Source organism: Peromyscus leucopus, chromosome 8b (genome assembly GCF_004664715.2).
Source record: "Peromyscus leucopus breed LL Stock chromosome 8b, UCI_PerLeu_2.1, whole genome shotgun sequence".
NCBI classification, from domain to species: Eukaryota; Metazoa; Chordata; class Mammalia; order Rodentia; family Cricetidae; genus Peromyscus; species Peromyscus leucopus.
The window spans coordinates 104,023,099-104,044,932 of record NC_051086.1 but is presented as its reverse complement, the minus strand read 5'-3'; the positions used below and the strand labels follow the sequence as shown (position 1 = coordinate 104,044,932).

The following is a 21,834-nucleotide window of genomic DNA, read 5'->3' as shown; positions in this document are numbered from 1 at the left end:
GGCTGGGACTTGCCCGGCTCCCTTGTCCTTATCTGTAGTGGTGGCCGAGGAAAGGGAACGTGTGCCTTGTATACCAGCTCCAACTCTTGCTCAGGTGCTCCCTAGCCTGACCTCTAAGGGCTGGCAAAGGAATTAAAGTAGACTGGCATGCTGTGGGCATACTCGGGTGGCCTTGCCCGTGGCTCCACCACAGCTGACTGTGAACTCTGCTGACGGCCAGGGGCTGGCACAGCGGAGGGGCTCTGCATCCAGCACCACAGCACTACCACAGCTGGCACTCCCTCCTGTCTCCCATACCATGACCCCAAATGGCGTCTTGTGACTCACACTCAGGTTTGTCCACTGCCTTGAACAGCTGGCTCATGGTGACATTCTGCAGTTTAGTGACATCTGAGGCCATGATTGTAGATATGCGGAGGTCATCAATATGTACAGACCGCCACAGCCCTGTGGAGAACACAGTCACGGAAGTCTTCTGTGACTTAGCAGTTTTCTTCTTGTCATTCATAAAGACATGTAACAACCTGGCTGTTTATGTTACCATGTGTGTTTTCATTATTATTTTTGTATAGCATATGTTTGTGCATGTGTGCCACAGCACTAGTGTGGGGTCAGAGGTGACTTGTGATAGTTGCTTTTCTACGTCCATCATGTTGACCCTGGGGATCAAACTCAGATTGTCAGGGTTCACAGAAAGTACCTTTACCTCCTGAGCCCTCTAGCTGGGCTAACCTAGGTTTCTTTTTAAGATTGATTAACTGGTTTTTATGTATTGAGTACTTGTCTGCATGTACATATGTACACCATGTGTGAGTCTTGTAGGTCAGAAGAAGGTGTTAGATCCTTTGAAATGGAGATACAGATAATTATGATCCACTAGGTGGGCACTAGGAACCAAACCCAGGTGCCCTGGACCAGTAGTCAGTGCTCTTAATCACTGAGGTTTTGCTCCAGCCCCTTCTCCCAGATTTTTAATTGCACTGTTGCTGAAGGAATGATCAGTACCCCAAAGTCTGAGCCCTTGGACATGTGAGAAAAAGCTATCCATAAGACCAACCTAAGCACTGGTTAAGATATAGAGTAGCAGGGCGATGGTGACGCACACCTTTAATCCCAGCACTCGGGAGGCAGAGGCAGGTGGATCTCTGAGTTTGAGGCCAGCCTGGTCTACAAAGCGAGTTCCAAGACAGCCACAGCTACACAGTGAAACCTTGTCTTGAAAAACAAAAACCAAAAAGATCTAGAGGAACCTCTTGCAAAGTGCCCATGGGTGAGCTCTAGGTTCCTCATCCGCATCTCCCTGCAGCCACCTCATAATTAGTAAAGGCGTGTGAGGCACCGGTAAGGTCTGCCCTCCATCATCTATGAAATTATCCACTGGTTATTTCCAATTTCTGGAATATATGTCTTATAGCAGGAGACTGATATATGGATAACATTTCTCCCACAAAGAGTCAGTGCACAAAACTGAAATCAAATGAGAGGAAAGCCGCTCTGTTGGTGCTAGTGGGTGGGGAGGTCGCAGAATTCCCTCCATCATGGCAGGTGGCAGCCAGAGAGGACAAGGAAGTGCTAAAGCCACGGCTGTGTGCCCAAAGTTGGTTTGTCTGTCTGTCTGTCTCTGAGACCAAGTCTTTCTGTGTAATACAGGCTAGTCTTGAACCTGCAATCCTCCTGCCTCAGCCTCCAGAAATCTGGGATTACGAGTGTGTGCAACCACCATACCCAGCTAAAACTAACGGCTTCAGTGCCCGGGTAGGAAACCTAATTGTGACTGGAGAGCATTGTTGGGATTCAAATTCTAATTCCAGACACAGGACCACATGAGAAACACCTGAAATACTACTTAAAGGAACACACGCCAGAGCAGTGGCCCTCCACTTCCTAACGCTGTGACCCTTTAATACAGATCTTCATGTTTCGGTGACCCAACCATAAACTTATTTCATTACTACTCATAACTGTAGTTGTGCTACTGTTATAACTCATAATGTACATATCTGATATGCGACCCACAGCTTGAGAACCTCTGCTCTGAGGTGCCTGAGGTGCTGTAGTCCTACCTCCATGGAACCCCACATAAGATGTGCCACTTCCCATTCGGGAAAGTTTCGTAATGAAATAAACGAAGACAAAGTCCTTTGTTCCTTGTGTTTTGTTGATTTCATTGATGGTGGAATACCTGTTTAAAAAGCAAACACAAATCAATTACAACCAAGCAAACACGCTATGTTGGGAGCTGGCTGCCACCTGCCCTATGAGCTGACAGGGGCAGTCTTGGTCTCACACTTTTAGGAGCTTAAAATGTACTTCACAACCTCAAGATGAGGTGGGCTCACTTCCCATCCCTCCCAGAATCCTCTGCACAGGATTGGATTTCTGTCCTGAATAGAAGTGTGTTCTCAGGGCCTTGCCTGGCTATGCATAAGCTAAAGCTCTCTGGCCTTCCTATGGAGCCCTGTGCAGCGCTGAAACCCGTTCCCAGTAGATCTCACTACGCCCTGAAATATAACATGGTTACCAGTGCTTTAATTGGGCCCAGAAATTCCCATTTATCATGAACAAGAAAATATGGCTAATTCTAAAGTATTAGATTTCTTTTACCAATACCATAACAACATCTATTAAATACAAATAAAAGCAAACACACGCAAACACACACACACACACACACACACACACACACACACACACACACACTTTACCAGCTGGTCCTGCTGTTAGGACAAGCCTGTCCCAGCTGCTCAGCATACTGAATCATGAGGATCACAAATTCAAGGCTAACCTGGACAATTTTGTGAGCTCCAATCTCAGAATGAAAAGGAAAAGGAGGGGAGGGAGAGCTGGCTCGCCAGTTAAGAGCACTTGCTGCTCTCCCAGAGGACTCGGGTTTGATTCCCAGCACCCACAGGGTGGATTACAACTGTCCCAACTCCAGTTCCAGGATTCAGTGTCCTCATTTGACCTCTGTAGTACCAGGCACACATACAGGCAAACACACATATACTCAAAAACAGTGTTTAAAAAAGTAAAGAGAGGGCTACATTGTAGCCCAGTGACTGAGAACTGGTTTATTAACATATAACATGAGGTTATTTGGGCACTGCTGAAAAAGCCTTTAAGCCCAGCTCTGGGGAGGCAAAGGCAGGCAGATCTCTGTGAGTTCAAGACCAGCCTAGTTTACAAAGTTAGTTCCAGGACAGCCTAGGTTGCTACATAGAAAAAAAAAGTGAGGTTTCAATCCTACTCACACATACATACCACACACATCACAAACCACCAACATTACACACACACACACACACACACACACACACACACACACACATACCTACAAACCACACACACCCCACTAACACATTACAGACTCCCACAGGGTCTAACCAGTTACTGCTCTTGAACTTGCAATAACCATAACTAAAAAGCCACTGCAAACATGTTTCAAGGATATTTTTAAACATCTAATTAATGGTCTACTATTTATACGTGTGTTTTACAATTTTGCTCTCTCTCTCTCCTCCCTCTGTACACTCCCCCCGCCCACCCGTGTGTGTGGATGTGTATGCACATGCGTGCATGAGTGCAGAAGCACTGGGGATTAAACTCAGGTCCTCTTGCTCACGTGACTGAGCTATTCCCTAGCATTTCCAATCATTTTATAGTCATCTGGTGGAATGAAGAGAATTTTCGTGTTAATTTCTGTGTCTCATGACACTTGCAGAGAAGAGATTCTACTGAGGTTGTAAGTAAGTGTTGGTTCCCTGTGTTGTTTCTAGACAAGCATGAAAACGTACTTGGCAGAGGCTACCAGCTGGGCGCTGTGGACACCATCGTCGAAGTCTGTCTGGATGACTAGGATTTTATGCCTGGCTGGGTTCATCAAGCAAGAGCTGGAGGAGAAAGGGAATTAATTACTGGGTGAGTTCCCTGTCCTGGAAAATGGATAAAGGAATTTCCTGAAGGAGGGTGAGGCCAGGGACACACAGAAAAAGTATGCAGAGAGATGCCCTCCATTGGGTAAGCAGACGACTCAGCAGAATTCTAAATGGCCAGCAGGCTTCCTGGGGAGACAGAGGACCAGGCTGGAAGCTGGAGGAGAGGAATAGAGCAGTGGGACAGAGAGGCCCATTGGAGGTCCAGGCATGAGCCAATGCAGAGTGAAGGCCCCGCCCCCAGTTCACTAACCAGTGCCAGTCTCTATACCCCAGGGCCGGGTCCCTGAGAAGGCAGCTAGCAGGGCACCTCACCGGACTTCCTTAAGGAAGGAATATTCAGTGTCAAACTGCTGCAGAGACAGGAGCATAGGCTTCGAGGCCAGTCCCTTCAGCTCGGATTCCAAGACTTCACAGTCCGTACTGGTCAGCAGTCTGGAGAAGGTGGTGATCTGCAAAGAGGGAGGCAGACTGTTGGCCAGGAACCAGTGGGGAGCTGCTGTGGGGGTCTTTCTGTACGCTGTGAGTGTGTGTTGCTAACACTGGTTAATAAAGAAGCTGCTACGGCCTATGGCAAGGCAGGATAGAGCCCGGTGGGGAGTCCAAGCAGAGACAGGAGAAGAAGGCAGAGTCAGAGGAGATGCTGAGAGCCCCCAGGGGAAGCAAGATGTGATGTAACACAGGTAAAGCCAGGAGACCCATAGCAATACATAGATTAATAGAAATGGGTTAATTTAAGATGCAAGAGCTAGCTAGCAAGAAGCCTGAGCCATAAGCCAAACAGTTTGTAAGTAATAATAAGCCTCTGAGTGATTATTTTATCAGCTGCCGACTACACCAGGGTGGGACACACGAAGACTTGGAGGCCCGGCTACTCGGGTTAGAACCTAGAGACATGAGGAGGTTGAGCCCTGCCCATGATGGGTGCACATGGCACAGTGTGTGTTCAGGAGGAAAACAGACACAGAGTATCTCCGGAGACAAGGCAGACGAGGTAAGAGGACCCGCAGGGCTAACAGGCACCAGTGAGAAGTGCCCTGACAGGTGCCTGAGTCTCCTTCCTGCTCTGGACCCTTCTGGAGTCTCAGGATCCTTTAGGACTCTGAGCAAATGTCACTTCTCATCCACTGACTTCACGCTGTCCAATGGTGTCAGCCATTGGCCTCTCTTCCTATCACAGCCGTTCTCAGGGGGCCACACTCCACACTGCACACTCGAAGAGCCCTTGGGGTGTGCTGACACTTGAACCCCCAGTTCTCACTCCTGGCCTGATCCCTGAGCTTCTGATTCCCTCATATCCAAACCCATGCTCATTCCTGAATGAGCTAAGCAAGGCCCCTAGGCAGTTGGGAGGGGTCCAGGGACTGCCCTGTCACCAGATGCCCACACCCACTGCCCCTCCATGAACTCAGTAATTAGCCTGTGCATCTGCACCCAACCACTTCTTTCTCTCTTCTTCATTGTTCATTCTTCTTCCATTTTTGTGAATGGGTGTTTTGCATGCATGTGTGCCTGCACCCCCTGTGTGTCTGGTAGCTGTAGAGGTCAGAAGATGGCATTGAATTCCCTGGAACTAGAGCTACAGCTGCTTATGACCTGTCATTGGGTCCTGGAAATTGAACCAGGGTCCTTTGGAAGTACAGCCAGTGCTCCTAACCATTGAACAATCTCTCCAGCCACCCAAGCATTCCTTTGTTTGTTTTTCAAATCAAAGGTTCTCCATGTAGCCCTGGCTGTCCTGACACTCATTCTGTAGACCAGGATAGCCTGAAAATCAGACATCTGCCTGCCTCTGCCTCTGGAGTGCAGGGGTTAAATGTGTGTGCCACCGCACCGGGCTTCCCATCATTTCTTGGTACCAACTGCCTCTCTGCTTTGGCGGTCCTGATCCTGCAGCTTCTACCTGGCCTGTTTGCCATGATGGTCTTCGGCCTCCCTGCTGTCCGATTGCCACGGCCACTCCAGAAAGGCTCCTGCTGTGATCCTCGAGGCAGGAGGGGTCAGGCTCCTTAGCAGAGCCACCGAGGACCATTCTCAACCTCAGGACCCAAAACTCACAGCTTGGAACCTCAAGCTCTACCCATGAATTCTGCCAGAGATCTTCAGCCCCTTTGTCCTCGCATGTGCCCAGCCGCTCTAAGGAGCCTCTTAAAAATCCCATCTGCCCTCCCCTCCACATCTCGTGCACAGCAGGCTTCCTGTGATGCTGACCCTAACTGCATAACACTGCCTCTCTAAGCCACACATACATACACACACACACACACACACACACACCCCGGCCAACACGAGAACAGTGGAAGGCTGGCTACCCTGACTCACCCTCTGTGCTCAGACCATGAGGAGCCCAGTGTCAGCATGTCCATGTTACCTGTAAGTCACCCCTCTTGCTGCCTTAAATAACAGCTTGATTCCTGACCCTAGGAGCCTAGAGCAGAGGGTGAGGCTGTGGGAAGACGGTCACCTCTGTGAAGACAGCCTGGCACTCCAGATGGGCCGTGCGCAGGTGGGCCTGGAGGAAGTCTGCAAAGGAGTTGTGCTGCTGGTTGTAGTAATACTCCTGTGTCAGTTGCCTCGCGGTGAACGAGCCCAGTGAGGAGCCACTCAGCCGGACCACAGCGTCTGGCGTTGCACAATCCAGCAGGATGAACTTGGCCTCTTCAGACACCTTGCGGTACAGCTCCTCCGTCAGGTCCCTGGGGCCCTGCCTCTCCACAGCCTGCAGCACCACAGAGGCACAGGCATCAGAGTGGAAGCCGACGAAGACGTCTGCAGGACTGTACTTGTGTCTGGCAATGAACTGGTCAGCTTTCACATCCGCAAATTCACACGCCCACTGTTGCAGCTCACGCACAATGCCCTTCTGCCACTCCTCCAGCACGGTGTTGATGTCCAGGTAGTGCTTCTCCAGCCGGTTGATGAGGGGCACAGGGAACTGTTGGTACACCACATCTTTCTCTTCGATGACAATGAGGCGGAAGTCAGTGTGGACTCGGCATTTGACTCGATGGGTACCTAGTCCAAGGTCCACATACTTCTGGCCTCCAAGGTAGACGTAGTACTGGTTCAGAGCGTCATACAGACTCTCGTACAGGTTCTGCAGGTTCAGCAGCACCACCATCTTTCCTGTCTCCATGCAGATCTTCACCCGGTTGATGTTCCTGCAGATCTGGGTGTATTCCTGGTCCTGGGGAAAGCTGGAGCCGAAAATAATCTCAGGTTGCTGACCCTCACTAAAGAACGACTGCTGTAGGATCTGCAGGGCCACATAGTTCCTGGTCAGCACGAGCAAGTACCGGGACTCGGTGCTGTCCAGCCCCCTGCTGGACGCCTGCAGGCCACTGTAAATGTTCTGCTTGATCAGTTCCACGGTGCTGACTTCTCCCCTGTACCTGGCCTCGGGAAGACTGGCTGTAAAGATGTCCAGGGCCTGGATGTCGTCTTTCCCACTGAAGTTCCGAAGGACAGAGTGAGCGATGTCTCGCGGGGAAAGCCCCTGATTTGAAGCTTTGGCTTTGGCAAAGACCATCTTGATCAGGCTGTAATAGTCTCGAAGCCCAAAGAACTCCTTGTCCTGGGTCTGACACACTGTTTCATAGGCCTTGGCAAAGGGTGCAAAATACCCTCGGATTCGGTCCTGAACCAGCCTGTCCGAAGAGCAGATCCCCTCGGCACTCTCTATGAGCTCCTTCTCACTGGGGCTGCCACGTGACACAAAAATGCCCCGGTTCATCTTGGCAGGATCCAGAGCCCAGTTGGAAATGCCAACAAAGCCAACTTTTTTGTATGGGGCAGGATCGTCTTCAATGCACCCATCTTCCAGCAGAGGGTGCAGAGTCTTGAGGGGCATTTTGGGTGAGTCTTCTGCCAGCCCAACCTCGTCCAGCACCACCACAGAGACGTACTGCTGCAGGTCCTTGCCCTGCTGGAATCGAGCACACTGCTTGAAGGTGCCGATGATGCCTTGGGGGGTGGAGTGGGGGCTGCACTGGAACGACACCAGGTGGACCTGCTTCAGGCAGCGGAAGAGGTCAGAGAAGGCCGACGGCCCTTGCATGGCGTCTGCTACAATGATCTTGGCAAGGGATTTGGAGCTGCCGGGCTTCCCTACCAGGAAAAGGGGGATCTTAAGCTCAATGCAGATCACCATCATGAAGACATTCTCCTTCAAAGCCAGGTTCCGGGCTATGTTTGTCCGAATGGGTGCCCCCCTCAGAAAAAGATCCTGTGCGTGAGTGATCTCATCGAGAATGACCTTGCTGTCATTGTATGGTTCTGGAAGGCACTGGCCAATGGCTCTGCGGTAGGGGCTTTCTCTTCTAAAGAGGCATGGTAACACACCCCAGTGGCCATTACCAGGGACCAGAGAACAGGATTTCTCTCAAAAGTATGTTTGCTGTCGCTGGATTCATGGAGAAAGTTATACAGCTTTTTCAAGAGCATCTCACTGTGGTCGTGAAACCATCTGAAAACTTTCACACAGCGCTCCACATCCCGGAGGCTGACAAAGCCACATTCATTCTCCCTCTTCCTCATGAACCTCTGAGAGGCAGAGAGCACACGTGCAATCACACAAGCATCAGATTCATCTACCGTGATGGAGCCCACCAGTCTCTGCACGATCTGCTGGATGTAGAGCTCTTCAGCAGAGTCATTCAGCTGTCCAAAGTCCCACACCAAAGGAATGAGGCTTGGAGGCAGAGCGTGGACTCGATACACCAGCTGTCGAAGCGGGATGGAACCCAGCCTGTCTGCTGTCTCCTCTGCTCTCACCCTATATCCCAAACCTGCAGACTCCAGGCGGAGGATCATCTCCTGGGAGTGCTTCCGGTAAGGGTTGCAAGCAGCAATGATATGCAGGCCGGAATCCTCCTTTAGGCACTCACCATCCACTGTTCTATCACACAGGACCTCTTTGATACAGCTTACGGCTTCTGTTGTGTTGGCTTCGTCAAAGAACAAGATGGTATCCAACTTGTGTTGGACCTTATTGAAGAAGGCTGTGTGCTCAGCATCCTTGACTCTGGAGTAGATCATGGATGGAGTTGTTCCTCCATGGACCTTCACCAACTTCATAGTTTCTGCCTCAACACTACCACGCTTGAGGTCACTAAGGAATTTGATGAGCCTGGTTTTTCCACAGCCTGTCTCTCCCATGATGATAACTGGGATCCCACACCGAAACCGCATCTCAATGGCCAGGATCTTAAGGATATTGTCTGTTGTAAGTTCGTACGATTCATCAGGGTCAATGGGCCACTCAATCCCTAGAGCCAGGCAGAGTCTTTCAATCTTCTCATGTCTGGGCAAGTGATCAAAGTTGATATTGAAGGGTACTCTCTGAAGTTTCAGCCCTTGAAACAGTTCTGCTGTCATGACATTCTTCTTGATGACTTTCCCATTCGAGGGATTGATGGCATCAACATAGCCATTGTTGTTGGGCTGCAAGTGAAAACCTATGAATGTCATGGTCATGCGGTCACCATTGAAGAAAACATATGGATGGGGCTCTGACTCCCATCTCTTTCGAAGAGAGAAGGGAGCTAGGTCTTCTTCAGCAATTCCGTCCAGGGTGACCAGGTGTTTACCTGGGCTTTGGTCCGAAGTGTGAAGACTCGGAGTGGCAAAATCTCTCGCCATTAAGATCATGAAGGTTACCACAAAGTTCTTGAAGCCCCTGAGTGTGTCTCCAGTAAAAGCTGAGTTGCAGAAGACAGAAGCCTCACAGTCCTTGAGCTGACAGTTCAGAAACCAAGCGAAGTTCCGAAGCTCAGCCCAGGAAGGGTTTACCACTCCACAGTAAATCAGGAAGTGCTGCAGGCACTCCTCGGGCGAGCCTTCCACAGAGCGTTCTTTGTACCGAAATGTGTCCAGGTTCTGGTTTTGGTGGAACCGTTTTAAATACTGGTAAGGTCTTTGGAAAGCTTCACTGCTGAACTCTATTGGGTCCATTCCAGGTTCTCTGTGGCTCCTCTCGGGAGTCAGCTCCATGTCTATCACTTCCTTTGGAGGACGACAGGTAACTTTGGGGAAGATATCAAGAAACTTGAATGGAGGTGCACGTGCATTCTGCAAAGAGGAAACACATGATCGCTGAGCTTCTTAAACCCTGCCTTTGTGTTTTAACTCCATGTCTACACTGTATTTTTAACTTGTCTCCACAGGCTGGCAACTTTTGCCTGCTGAGGTTTTAGAGAACTGAATTAGAAGACACATCCTTAACAAGGAAGCATTTTCTAACACAACTCTGGAACTTGTGTCTTCACAACGAACATACAACTGTGTGTAGGGGTGAGTGCCAAGCCTGTTTAAGTACTCGGGTCCAAGAGGAACACATCTTCTCTGTACTGGGGTTATAGAATTAATATGCCTTCCCAGTGAGAAGTCACTTCACATACCTGGACATTAAAGGAGAAAGCTCCTTCCTATACACGTGTGTCTGGCTCTGGCTAATGCTCAAAGAGGAATCAACCTCCAGTAGCAGACTTTACTAGCTTTTTATATACACCTAAGCTTCCACACCCCACACACACTGTGGTCCTTCCATCTTCAAGTCCCAGTCCCAGGCTGTCCTTTGAACAATTTGAACAGAGAAGGGAGGCTGCGTGTCTGATCACTGGGGCAGAGGTGGCATTGTCAGAATTATTTTTTATGTACACCAGTGCTGTTCCTTTGAATAGTTGTTACCCAGGGTCACCCTGCCCACCTGGCAGAATTAGGCTTTCCTGGTGAGAACACAGGGGACTTAGTGGTGGTTGTGACCCGGATGCGATGCCTGCTTGAGTTTTTGATAAGGGGATGGAATTGAGGCCAGTTGTTAATCAGGGCTGTCCCCATTTGTTATGGGAGGTCAATCTCAGTGACTGAACATCTCAGCAACCCTACACTTTAGTTAGGGTGGAGAATTTCCTTTCCTACTAGTTTTCTACCAAGCATGGTTTAGTACTTCTATCTTCCGGTCACATTTTGGAGACAGAGCTTCTGTATCTAACTTCTACTTCATGTAACTTGATATTTCCTAAGCAAGTTTACCAAGTAAATCCCTATAGCATCGATTTTTACTTCAAGTTTTATCCTGAACTACTACTGAGAGATGGCAGCTCTCAACAGAATCCATTTTGGCTGCAAGCCTGAGGTAACAGCCTTGTCCCTCAGGACCACAGCATCTGTGTGCTGATGCTGAGGGAACACTAGTCTCAGTCAGGTGATTTTCTCAGCCCCCAGCTGCCCACACAAACATAAATGGTCCAAGCAAGCAAAGCAAAGTGTTCATCGTATAGTTAGTTGTTCTGGTCTCTTGATATTCTAGTCAGTGATTCAGTTCTTCGGTCCCAGCTGACCGGAAAAACAAAACACGACTCAGCCCCGAATGAGGCTTCCCTTCCCTCTGCACTTCACAAGCCACGCCTCTACGTCCATGCTGCTCTCGGCATGCTAACCTTAAAGCTCCCAGATAATTAACAGTGCTCTGAGCTCTGAGCACCCAGTGGCTCAGAGTCCAATTGTCACCACAGTTCTCTCCAAACACAGGGTCAGGTCTGTCACAGCAATAGCCCAGGAAACTGGTACCAATGTCTGGCCTAGTCAGTGTTTATGTTGCTGAGATAAACACCATGACCAAAAGATACTTGAGGAGGAAAGAGCTTCTTTCATTTACAGTTTTTACTATACACTCCATTCCTGAGGAAAGTTAGGGCTCAAGAGAGGAAGATGGAGGCAGGAACTGAAGCAGAAGCCACGGAGGAACACTGCTTACTGGTTTGCTCTCCAGGGTTAGCTCAGGCTGCTTTCCTGTGTCGTCCAGAACCACAGGCCTCCAGGTCAGACTGCTACCCCGCCCCAACCATAGACTCTGCCCAGCTGAATCAGTCACTAATCAAGAAAATGCCACAAACTGGCCTAGAGGCAATCTTCACATTTTTGTTTTTGTTTTTGCTTCTCTGTTTAGCTCTGGCTGGCCTTGAACTCACTGAGATACACCTGCCCCTTCCTCACAAATGCTGGGATTAAAGGCTTCTGCCACCACTGCCCAGCCTGAACACCACCCAGCGACTTTACAGGCCATCTCCTGGAGGGAACTTCTCCATTGTGGTTCCCCTTCTCAGATAACAGGTTTCTACCAGGATGACAGAAACAAACCAGGACAAGGTGTGCTCCACAAGTCCTTCTGTTGGCTGTCTCCATACCCACCAGTTTAGAAGGCCTCTTTGGCTGTACTGAGGGCTCTTGTGAGATTTCAACAACATATAAATGGCGCGGGTTCCGAAGCCACATTTCCCTGTTTACATCCATTAGGTACTGCAGAATGAGGAGTTTGAAAAGAAAGACAGGAATCCCAGTCTGTACCTACAGAAGGAGACACAGGGTTGTGAGTATGTAGGATGGCAGCCTCACACTCTGAGGACTGGCTTGTTTACCCCTTGACAGGATGCAGTTGATCAGGAAGGCGTGAGGAGGGAGGAGGCAGTCAGGCCATGGGAACCTGTCTTCTTCGAGGTCATTGGGTAGTGATGCCAGGACACTTACTGAAGTGCTCACATCAATGTGGAATATCATAGGCGTCTTCTGATAGTTCCCCTTCAAGAATGGCAGGAGGGAGCTCAGGACTTGGTTCTCATCTACGTGACGGTCTGTCAATCTAATAATTTTTAAAGGCACCTTTTCATCCTTGAGCTTCATTTTCAGGTTTTCGTGCAATCTGTTCACATAGAGTGACTTTCCTGCAATATGAACATATAGAGATTAGACCCCAAATCTACAGACAGAGAGTAAGACAATAGAGATGCCATAGAAGTTACTCTTCATTTAATTCAGACAGATGCAATGGACCATCACTGCCTACTGGCTTCGTGTCCTTCGAATCCCTGGGTTCCCTGTCTACCACCCACTGACCAACGTTGCCTCTCCTTGCTACTGGTGGTGCGCCTAAGTCAGGAAGGCAGGAGCAGGTGCGTGGAGGACAAACTCTCTCCCACCTAAGAGTGTGGTTCAGGAAAGAGGGGACAGGATGGAAGGAAACAGACAGCACCAAAGGATCATCTGTTTCTTCTCAGCCACAACCAACATAGACAGCAGAGGTCAGGAGTTTACGAGGAAGTCAAACTTCAGAACATCTCCAGAGGGGAGGGAACGGGGCTCTTGGGAACTGCCCAGTTTCCAAAACTAGGCTAGAAAGGGTACTGGTCTACAGCTAAAGAGGAGCCAGACCCCTGAAGAAGGGCTTCATCTGAGTCTCTCCTGCTGGAGGAGGAAGCATCATTGGGCAGGGTTTGGTAAAGGGGACCTCTCTACCCCAGTACTTTCATTACCAACACCAGCTCTTTCAGAGGTCACGATCCCAACACACATCCTGTCTCTGAATACAGTCGCCGCTGACGGGGTCTGCTCTGGGACCTGATAATGGTTCTCCAGGTAGGCCTGGATGTCCGGCAGTGGGGCCTGGGGAACCAGGGGGACTTTGTGCTGGCTGAAGGTGGAGGGGAGGTAGCAGTGCTCCCGGGCAGCATCACAGACTATCACCAACTGGTAGTCTTCACGGTGGCGGCACTGTGTGCACAGGTCCCGGAAAAGCTCCTCTGCCCGGCAGCCCACTTCATAACTCAGCTGGTCTGCGAACAGCAAGCTGTAGACCTTGTCTTCCTGGGAGCCCAGTGTGAGGCAGCGTCTCAGGAGCAGTTCCACCTCCTCCACTGTGGTCCCCGGGGTGCAGAGCAACACCTCATCGAAGGTTGGCAGAGGCTGCCTGGGGGCCTGCATATAGATGGCCAGTGCGGCCAGCAACACCTCAGAGTGACCACACAACACCAGGTTAGGCTGGCCAACCTGCAGGCCTTTGGGGAGTGGCCGCTTCACAGGACAGTCCGCCAGTGTGGCCAGCTGAGCCAGGCAGCTGCCCAGGGCATCCAGGTCCAGGCAGTCGGGCAGGAAGGCACTCATGCACACTATGGATTGGTCCATGATAACCTGAAGCTTGCCCATTAAGCTGGACTCAGAAAGTAGCCGCCGAGGCAGATTTTCCACAGCCCCCCTCCGGCGGTGTCTGGCACCACTGCTTTCACAGGACCCGGTGACTTCTGAGATGTCACGTGCAGTGCAGTTGTTTTTGATGAAGGACAGCATCATGAGGGCAGCTTCGCTGGGTCTGGGTTTCCCGAGCTCACTGCTCAGATAGACCAGCTGCTCAGCTGTGTAGAAGTTGAGGTAAAAGTGTTTGGCTCTCTTCTGAGTGACTACCGCTTTCCAGTGGTCTAGGAAGGCCTCCATCTGCCTGCAGAGGGCTCCCAGGAGCTCGATGATATCACCACTCTCTTTCAACTGGTTCACCAGCTCCAAGCCAAAGTCCATGCGGATGGAGATGCCCTGCCTGGGGCAACAGTAGACTGCAACAGTCCAAGTCCTGAAGAGCATGTTGCCTGCACAGTGCAGGTTTATGAAGACATGCACAAGCCGCTGCATGCTGCTGAAGACCTGGGGGAATGGGAGCCATGAGGCCAAGGGAAGACACAGGGACCTACACATGCTGACCCGCTTTCCAGCTCCAAGATCTTAGACTCCTGTCACTGACTCATTGGAGCACACTCACAGAAATCTACCTAATAGTCATTATACAACAGCTATTCCTTCCATAGTTAAAGAGTAAGCTAATGAGAGGCCACCCTTCTTTTTTTCTTTTTATTTTTTTGAGACAGGGTCTCACTATGTAGCTCTGACTATCCTTGAGGTCCCTGTGGAACCAGACTGGCCTGATCCCCCTGCCTCTGCCTCCCGAGTGCTGGGATTAAAGGTGTGTACCACCATGTCCAGGGAAAGAAAAAGAATGTCAATATAGAGACTATGCACACGTGTGTGTGTGTGTGTGTGTGTGTGTGTGTGTGTGTGTGTGTGTGTATGTAAAAGCAGGGTCTCATGTTACCAGGCTTTCCTCAACAGGAACGTAATACATACTTGCCAGTTTTTAGAGGCAGCAAAGTGACTGTTTCTAAGAATACCTAGTGGTCATCTCTTCTCCACAGCTGGTGACAGTTCCTGCTGAGGCTCTTGGGGAGGACCTGCTGCTCTCAGGTCTGTCCTATTTCAGATACTTCTTTGGGGTTGTGGTTTGGGGTGCCATGCACCCTTCAGACCCATTAGCATCACCCTCTAGGTATCAGAGCAAAGCTCTGGGTCAACCAAAAGCCAACGCAGACCCTCTCCACAACTCAGTAAGGAAAGTGGCTGGCCCAGCTTGAGGCCAGAGTGGCCCTGTGGGGAGGAGCACAAACCCAAATGCTCACCTCTGAAAACTTCTCCACTTCCACATTGCCGCTGTGGTCTTTCTTGCCAGACATTAGCATAAGCTTATTTAAAAGCTCCTTCAGCTCTTCTGTGGAGTAGGTGCGGACCCCCTCTCGGGCACCATGGTCCTCAGGGAGAAGAAGGTGTAGAACGGTGTCTGGGGAAATCTGGGAGGCAATGCACACTGGAAAGTTAGTTTCTGGTGCAGAGTCCCATGACTTTATAGCAAGACCTCAGGGCCATGCAAAACTGCACCAGGACTTTGGGAGACTCACCTTCTGACCACCTTTGGGTGCCTCAATAACATAGATGCCTCTGTTGTTGATAGCTGTGGCCAGGGACAGAGACGAGAGCTCTACAGATCCATGGCTTTCCTTCACTGTCTTCAGCCACTCCAAATTTCGGGCAGAATCTTGCTATTGGGACAGAAGCAAGGCAGGCTGGAGTGAGCAGCCATTTTCCATTGCCACCCTCCACCTCTGCTCTTGCTGGGGTACAGCTGCCCCACACCCCACCCCCAGCACTCATGCTGTGTCTCTGTGCTCTGTCTCCTTCCTGGGGTCCTGTCACTCAGCATATTTTCAGTCATGCTTCCACTGCTTTCCGTGAAGCCCTAGCTGGCAGGTGAAGTGGAATTGGATTTATTTGTTGTGAGTGGGGAACAGCCACACACCCACTGCAAAGAGCTTACCACCCCCACAGTGAGATATCAAAAAGAGTGGCATGGAGCCCTAGGCTGGTTTTGTTTTGTTTTGTTTTTTAAAATTTCTTATTTGGAGCCAGGCTTGGTGCGTACACCTTTAATCCCAGCACTTGGGAGGAAGAGGCAGGCAGATCTCTGTGAGTTAGACGCCAGCCTGGTCTCAAAGATCCACCTGCCTCTGCCACCTGAGTTCTGGGATTAAAGGTGTGAATCACACCTGACTTGGTTTTTAAATTTTTACTTTATTTTGTGTGTATAAGTATTTGCCTCGTGTATGTATATGTACAGTGTGAGTGCCTGGTGCCATGAGAGGCCACATGAGGGTGTGGTACCCTGGAATGGAGCAATGGAAGGTTGGGAGCCACTGTGTAGGTGCTGGGAACCAAATCTGGGGCCTCTGCTAAATCAGCAAGTATGCTTAACTGCTGAGCCATGCCGATTTCAGGGTTCTGAGGTGACCAGAGTAAGGAAAACATGCATTACAGCTGTCATTTGGATGTGGGCTTTTCACAGAAAGTTTGCAAACTTCCCTCTGTATGCATTCCACTTCCTCTTCAGTCCTGAGGCCACGCCAGTATCTCAATTTGATGGAAAGTGAGGAAAGTAAAATCAGACCCCAGTACGGAAGGTTTGTGTCTGTGTATGAGCGTGTGTACACTAGTACACTGTTGTGTGCAGGTGTTTGTGCATGTCTACAGACATGGTCATGGAGGCCAGAGGACAATCTCAGTGGTTCTTCCTCAAGTGCCAATCATGGGAAATGCTCAAAGTAATAGAACAAAATGAGAATGACCATTTAGAGAAACCCACAGGCAAGATTTCACAATGTTTTCTTCTATGCTTCATGTGGCAGAGACCCTCTGTTTCCACAATGACATTTTGTCTATGCCTTCCCGACTCAAGACAGAGAGGACATCTGTCTTGGGACTGTCATGTATCAGCGACATCAGTGGCATCCTTGCCCTTGGGGTCACTGATAGTCAGCTATTGCACTTAATAGCCTTGGATCCTGAGTAGACTCACCAGCTTACTGGGCAGGTCCTGGTCATTGTCCAGGGCCCTCCACAGTTCCTGCAGATGACGCATGAACTCACAGAAATCTGCACCCGAGTCCATCTTGTACAGCAGGGAAGCATAACCCTGCACGGCATCATGGAAACAGGCCACCCGGTCCACGTCGATGTCGTTCTCCCCCGCCGAGATGGAGGCCAGGTCCACAAACACCTTGAGTTCATTGATGTCTTGAGAGGAGCAGAGGGGAGGTCAACACATGACCATGCTGAATTTGGGGCAGTAATCCTAAGTGAAGCTATAATCGGACACCAAGCTAATGTCTTGGTTTGACCCGCTCCCTGTTTTTGCTAAGAATGTAAAAATATCATCTATTGACTGATATCTAACCTCTATCAGACAACAGTGTTCCAGGAATCATACTAGGCTTGCTGTGTAGCTTATAGCCTTGAATCTACCACACAACATCACTTAAACTACCTAAACATGGAGACCTAGGCTCAGCTAGAAGAATATGTGGACAGTGAGAAAACTGAGATAGCTCTCCACAGGCTTCTGACCACTCAACAGATATGCATGGAAAACCTTCATGGGGAGTTACAGACCACCCCTCTGGGAAAGTATCCTGTGGAAGAAAAGGTTAAATGGGGAGGGGAAGTTGGAGCGATGGCTCAGTGGTTAAGAGCACTGGCTGCTCTTCTAGAGGATCCAGGTTCAATTCCCAGCACTCACATAAGAATTCACAATCATCTGAAATTCTAGCTCCAGGGGATCTAACAACTTTTTCTTGCCTTCTGGGTACCATGGATGTGAAGGTGCACAGATACACATGCAGGAAAAACACCCATACACAAAAAATATAATTATTTAATTAAAAAAATAAAAAGACATTGGGTGGTGGTGGTGTATGTCTTTAATCCCAGCACTTGGGAGGCAGAGGCAGGCAGATCTCTGCGAGTTTGAGGCCAACCAGGTCTACAGAGCAAGTTCCAGAACAGCTAGGACTGTTATATAGAGAAACCTGGTCTTGGAAAACCAAAAAGAAAAAGAAAAAAAAGAGTGCTGTAATGCCTCCATGGTTAAGAGCAATTGCTGGCCTTACAGGAGATCTAACACTATTAACATGCAAAACAATAAAATAAAATAAAAAGGCTATAAAGGAGGCTGGGTTTGTACAAAATGACCTTCAGCTATTCACAGCAAGCAACCTTAGTATACAGGGAGCAGCAAAGGAAGTTTCTACACATAACCTGAGAGACGTCATTGGAACAAAATAACCCCCAGTGAATGAGACAGACTCTGCCCCTTTGCCTCAAGAAGGCAAGGAGCAACTTTCCTGGCCTTAGTACAACCTCAAGTACCAGAACCTCACAGAGGACCATCTGGCGCCACCTGCAGGACCCAGGCAAGCCTAAGGGGCTGGCCATACCTTCCAGGGCCTCATGCAGCCAGCCTACAAGCTCCCCCTGCCTGGAGAGTTCCTCCAGGCAGCGGTGGCGGGGCTCACTGATGTCTTGGAGCAGCTTCTTGGCCTGGATGAACTCTGGGCTGATCTGCTTCAGTTTCTCATGAAGAAAGCTCTCAGAGGAATCCGCCTGGAAGATGAAGTTCAGTATGTAGTGGCACTAGTTAGCCAAGCCTAGTCCTCAGGCAGCCACCACCCACAGCAAGGGCAAGGCTCACTGAATGGAGGACAATCCTCCACTGTTCGTCCACTCCTGCCCTCCCTACACCTCCCACTCCACACCAAAGCTTACATGGTCTCTGAAATCTGTCCCTCCCCATAGCACTACCAGATCTCTGTCTCTGTCTCTGTCTCTCTCTGTCTGTCTCTCTCTGTCTCTGTCTCTGTCTCTCTGTCTCTCTGTCTCTGTCTCTCTGTCTCTCTCTGTCTCTCTGTCTCTCTCTGTCTCTGTCTCTCTCTGTCTCTGTCTCTCTCTCTCTCTCTCTCTATATATATATATACACACATGTATATATATATATACATATATATACACACATGTGTATATATATACATATATATACACATGTATATATATATATGTGTATATATATATATATATACACATATATATATTACTTATCACGGATCAGGCCCAAAGGCGACTATGATGGCACATACCTCCTATTTCAGCACTTGGGAGGCAGAGGCAAGTGGATCTCTTGTGAGTTCCAGGCCAGCCTGGTCTACAGAGCAACAGCCAGGACCCAGAGAAACGCTGTCTCAAAATAGAAACAAAAGACTTCCCATCTTAGCTGCCAGGGGTCATGGGTCACTTGCTGCTGCCTAGACCTGCAATGGCCTCTGGGACAGGTGGCCTTCCTTCATTCTGAGATCAGAGCCATTATTAAAGAACATGGCAAAAGAGGTCATGAATTTGAAAGACAGCAAGGAGAAGTACACAGGAGAATTTGAAAAGGAGAGAAATGAGTAATAATAATCTTGAAAATAAAAAAATTAAAAAACAAAGAATGTGGCCTCCTCTTCTTGAATTGCTGATCCCCTGATGGATGGATGGCCTGAAACTCACTGGCTCAGGAGCTACCACGTTACTCAAGAAGAAAGCTTTGCTGTCCATCTGATTCCCATCTCCCACACCATCCATAACCCCCCAAGTCAGAAGCCCCTGAGCTCTCAAGAACAATCAGGTTGGCCCTCACCCCTCAGGAGAGCCAGCAAACCACTTACAAAGTTTAGCAACGTGTCAAGAACACTGAAGTCACCAGTCACGCCCAAAGTGCTTCGGACCTGAAAGATGACCTTGGCAGAGCTGACGGCCTGGTGCAGGCTATGGTATTCTTTGATCTGCCCAACACGCTCTGAGATCCAACCTTTTTGGTCCTGGGGGTCCAAGGTGCACATGGACTTTAGGTCAACAGTCAGCTCATCATATTTATCTACAAAGTCTCTGAAGATGACATCAACTTCAGCAAAGGTGATCTCTCCGGACTTCACGTTCTCATAGAGCCTGTGGAATTTCTCGTAGCAGGGGTAGTACAGGCATTCACAGGCGTCTGGGAGCAAAAGCTTCAACTCTCTGTGGTCCTGATTCAGAGTACTCAGCAACTCTGCCATCTCTTGCCAGAAAACTTGGAAGATGTGGCTGTCTTTTAGGGAGTCTAGCTTGCTTGCAATTTCTCGGATCTCAGGGCACAAGAAGTAATGTGTCTTCCTTTTGGGGAATGAGGAACCAGGTAGCTTTATCACGGCTTCATTGAGTTTCTTATTGCTGAGGTCTTGAGAGTGTATTGCTTCAATATTTCCAAACTCCACTGTGGAAACCAGAATGAAAGGTTGGGTGTTAAACCTCTTTTCTTGTATTTCATACCCCCTTTCCCTTAATATTTTTGAGATGGGGTTTCTCTGTGTACTCCTGGCTGTCCTAGAACTTGCTTTATAGACCAGCCGCCTCTGCCTCTCTTACTGGGTTAAAGGCATGTGCCACCACTGCCTGGCGTCACTTCTCTTTCTTAGTGAGGGTAAGAAGATCTGAACATGTAGCCGGGCTAGCCTTCAACTAATCATCCTCCTGCCTCAACCTCCTAAGGGCTGGGATTGTGGATCCGTACCCGCAGAGGCAGGACTAGAGTTCTTTCCTCGGCCCTGGGGACAGAACCTACTGCCCTGCAGCATTGGACAAGTGCTGTGACCACTGGGCCCCGTCCTTCTCCAGTCGCTTCTCTAAGAAAACTCAGCACTAACATTTGGGTTATTTTCTCCATAAAACACACATCTTTTTTTTGGGGGGGATTGGGGGGGGGTTTGAGACAGGGTTTTTCTGTGTAGCTTTGCGCCTTTCCTGGATTGCACTCTGTAGACCAGGCTAGCCTTGAATTCACAAAGATCCACCTGCCTCTGCCTCCCGAGTGCTGGGATTAAAGGCGTGCGCCACCACCGCCCGGCTAAAAACACACATCTTTCCTCCCCCCCACCCTGGTTTTGTTTGTCAGTTTTCACAAGAAGGAAAACATTGTAAACTCCGGGAACGAGGTCAGTTGGGAAACATACACCTATGTCTCATTCCCTTCTAAAGCGCACACTAATTATAAAATAGAAATTGTATCTTTAAGGTCAGAAACTGACCAGAGGCAGATGGATCTCTGTGAGTCTAGGGGTAGCCTGATCTACAGAGCATCCAGTGAGGGCAAGTATGTCACACGCAAAGAAGCAGTAACCAGGACTGGCCCAGGCTTCCCAGCAGCACCAGAGAGATGGCCAGGAGTGACACTTGGTTCCTAGGCCGTGACTCACAACCTTCCCTCTGTTCCCAGACGAGCAATGCATGAGAACTGGGCAGACGTGCATCCACTCAGACGGTGAGCTCCTCTGACTCTGTCTCAGGAAGGTAGCTAAGCTGTGAGTGCCAAATTCCGAGTCAGAGCAAGAGGACGGCGACATCGATGGGAACACACTCAGGAGGAGGCACGAATGGACCAGCAGGGTGAAGAGCAAGCCCAGGGCTCCCTCACCCATCTAGTGATGATGAGGATGAGGGACCCCATCTTGGGAGTCAACAGATAGTTGTAGCACATAAAAGTCAGAGAGATGCTGGCAGGCATGGACGTGGAGACAGAGGTGATGCTGATTCCCTCTGGCAAACACAAGTGAACTTGGATTAAAATTTTTTGATCCCTGGAACCCATATAAATGTCAGGTGACTATGGCAGCCGGAATGTATTTCTAGCCTGGGGAGGCAGGGATGGAGGAATCCCCAGAGCAAACTGGCTAGCAAGGCTAGATACATCAGCAAGCTCTGGGTTTGATTGAGAGAACCTGTCTCACTGAATAAGGTGAAAAAAGGTAGTGGTGGTGTACACCTTTGATCCCAGTGCTGGAGAGGCAGAGGCAGGAGGATGTCTTTCAGTTCCAGGCCAGCCTGGTCCACAGAGGACAGCCATGACTGTTACATA

At 49.5% G+C, this 21,834-nt stretch overlaps 1 protein-coding gene across 1 annotated transcript in view; it reads right to left on the bottom strand.

Moving 5' to 3' along the window:
* The window catches only part of Rnf213 (ring finger protein 213), a 111,953-nt gene that overhangs the window by 41,520 nt on the left and 48,599 nt on the right, over positions 1 to 21,834 (bottom strand). The window contains 14 exon segments of the mRNA XM_037200972.1: positions 328 to 447; positions 2,064 to 2,182; positions 3,795 to 3,890; positions 4,248 to 4,384; positions 6,397 to 8,240; positions 8,243 to 10,001; positions 12,123 to 12,278; positions 12,459 to 12,652; positions 13,241 to 14,399; positions 15,206 to 15,373; positions 15,482 to 15,622; positions 16,933 to 17,150; positions 18,350 to 18,515; positions 19,613 to 20,196. Coding sequence (XP_037056867.1) covers positions 328 to 447; positions 2,064 to 2,182; positions 3,795 to 3,890; positions 4,248 to 4,384; positions 6,397 to 8,240; positions 8,243 to 10,001; positions 12,123 to 12,278; positions 12,459 to 12,652; positions 13,241 to 14,399; positions 15,206 to 15,373; positions 15,482 to 15,622; positions 16,933 to 17,150; positions 18,350 to 18,515; positions 19,613 to 20,196 — 6,861 coding nt within the window.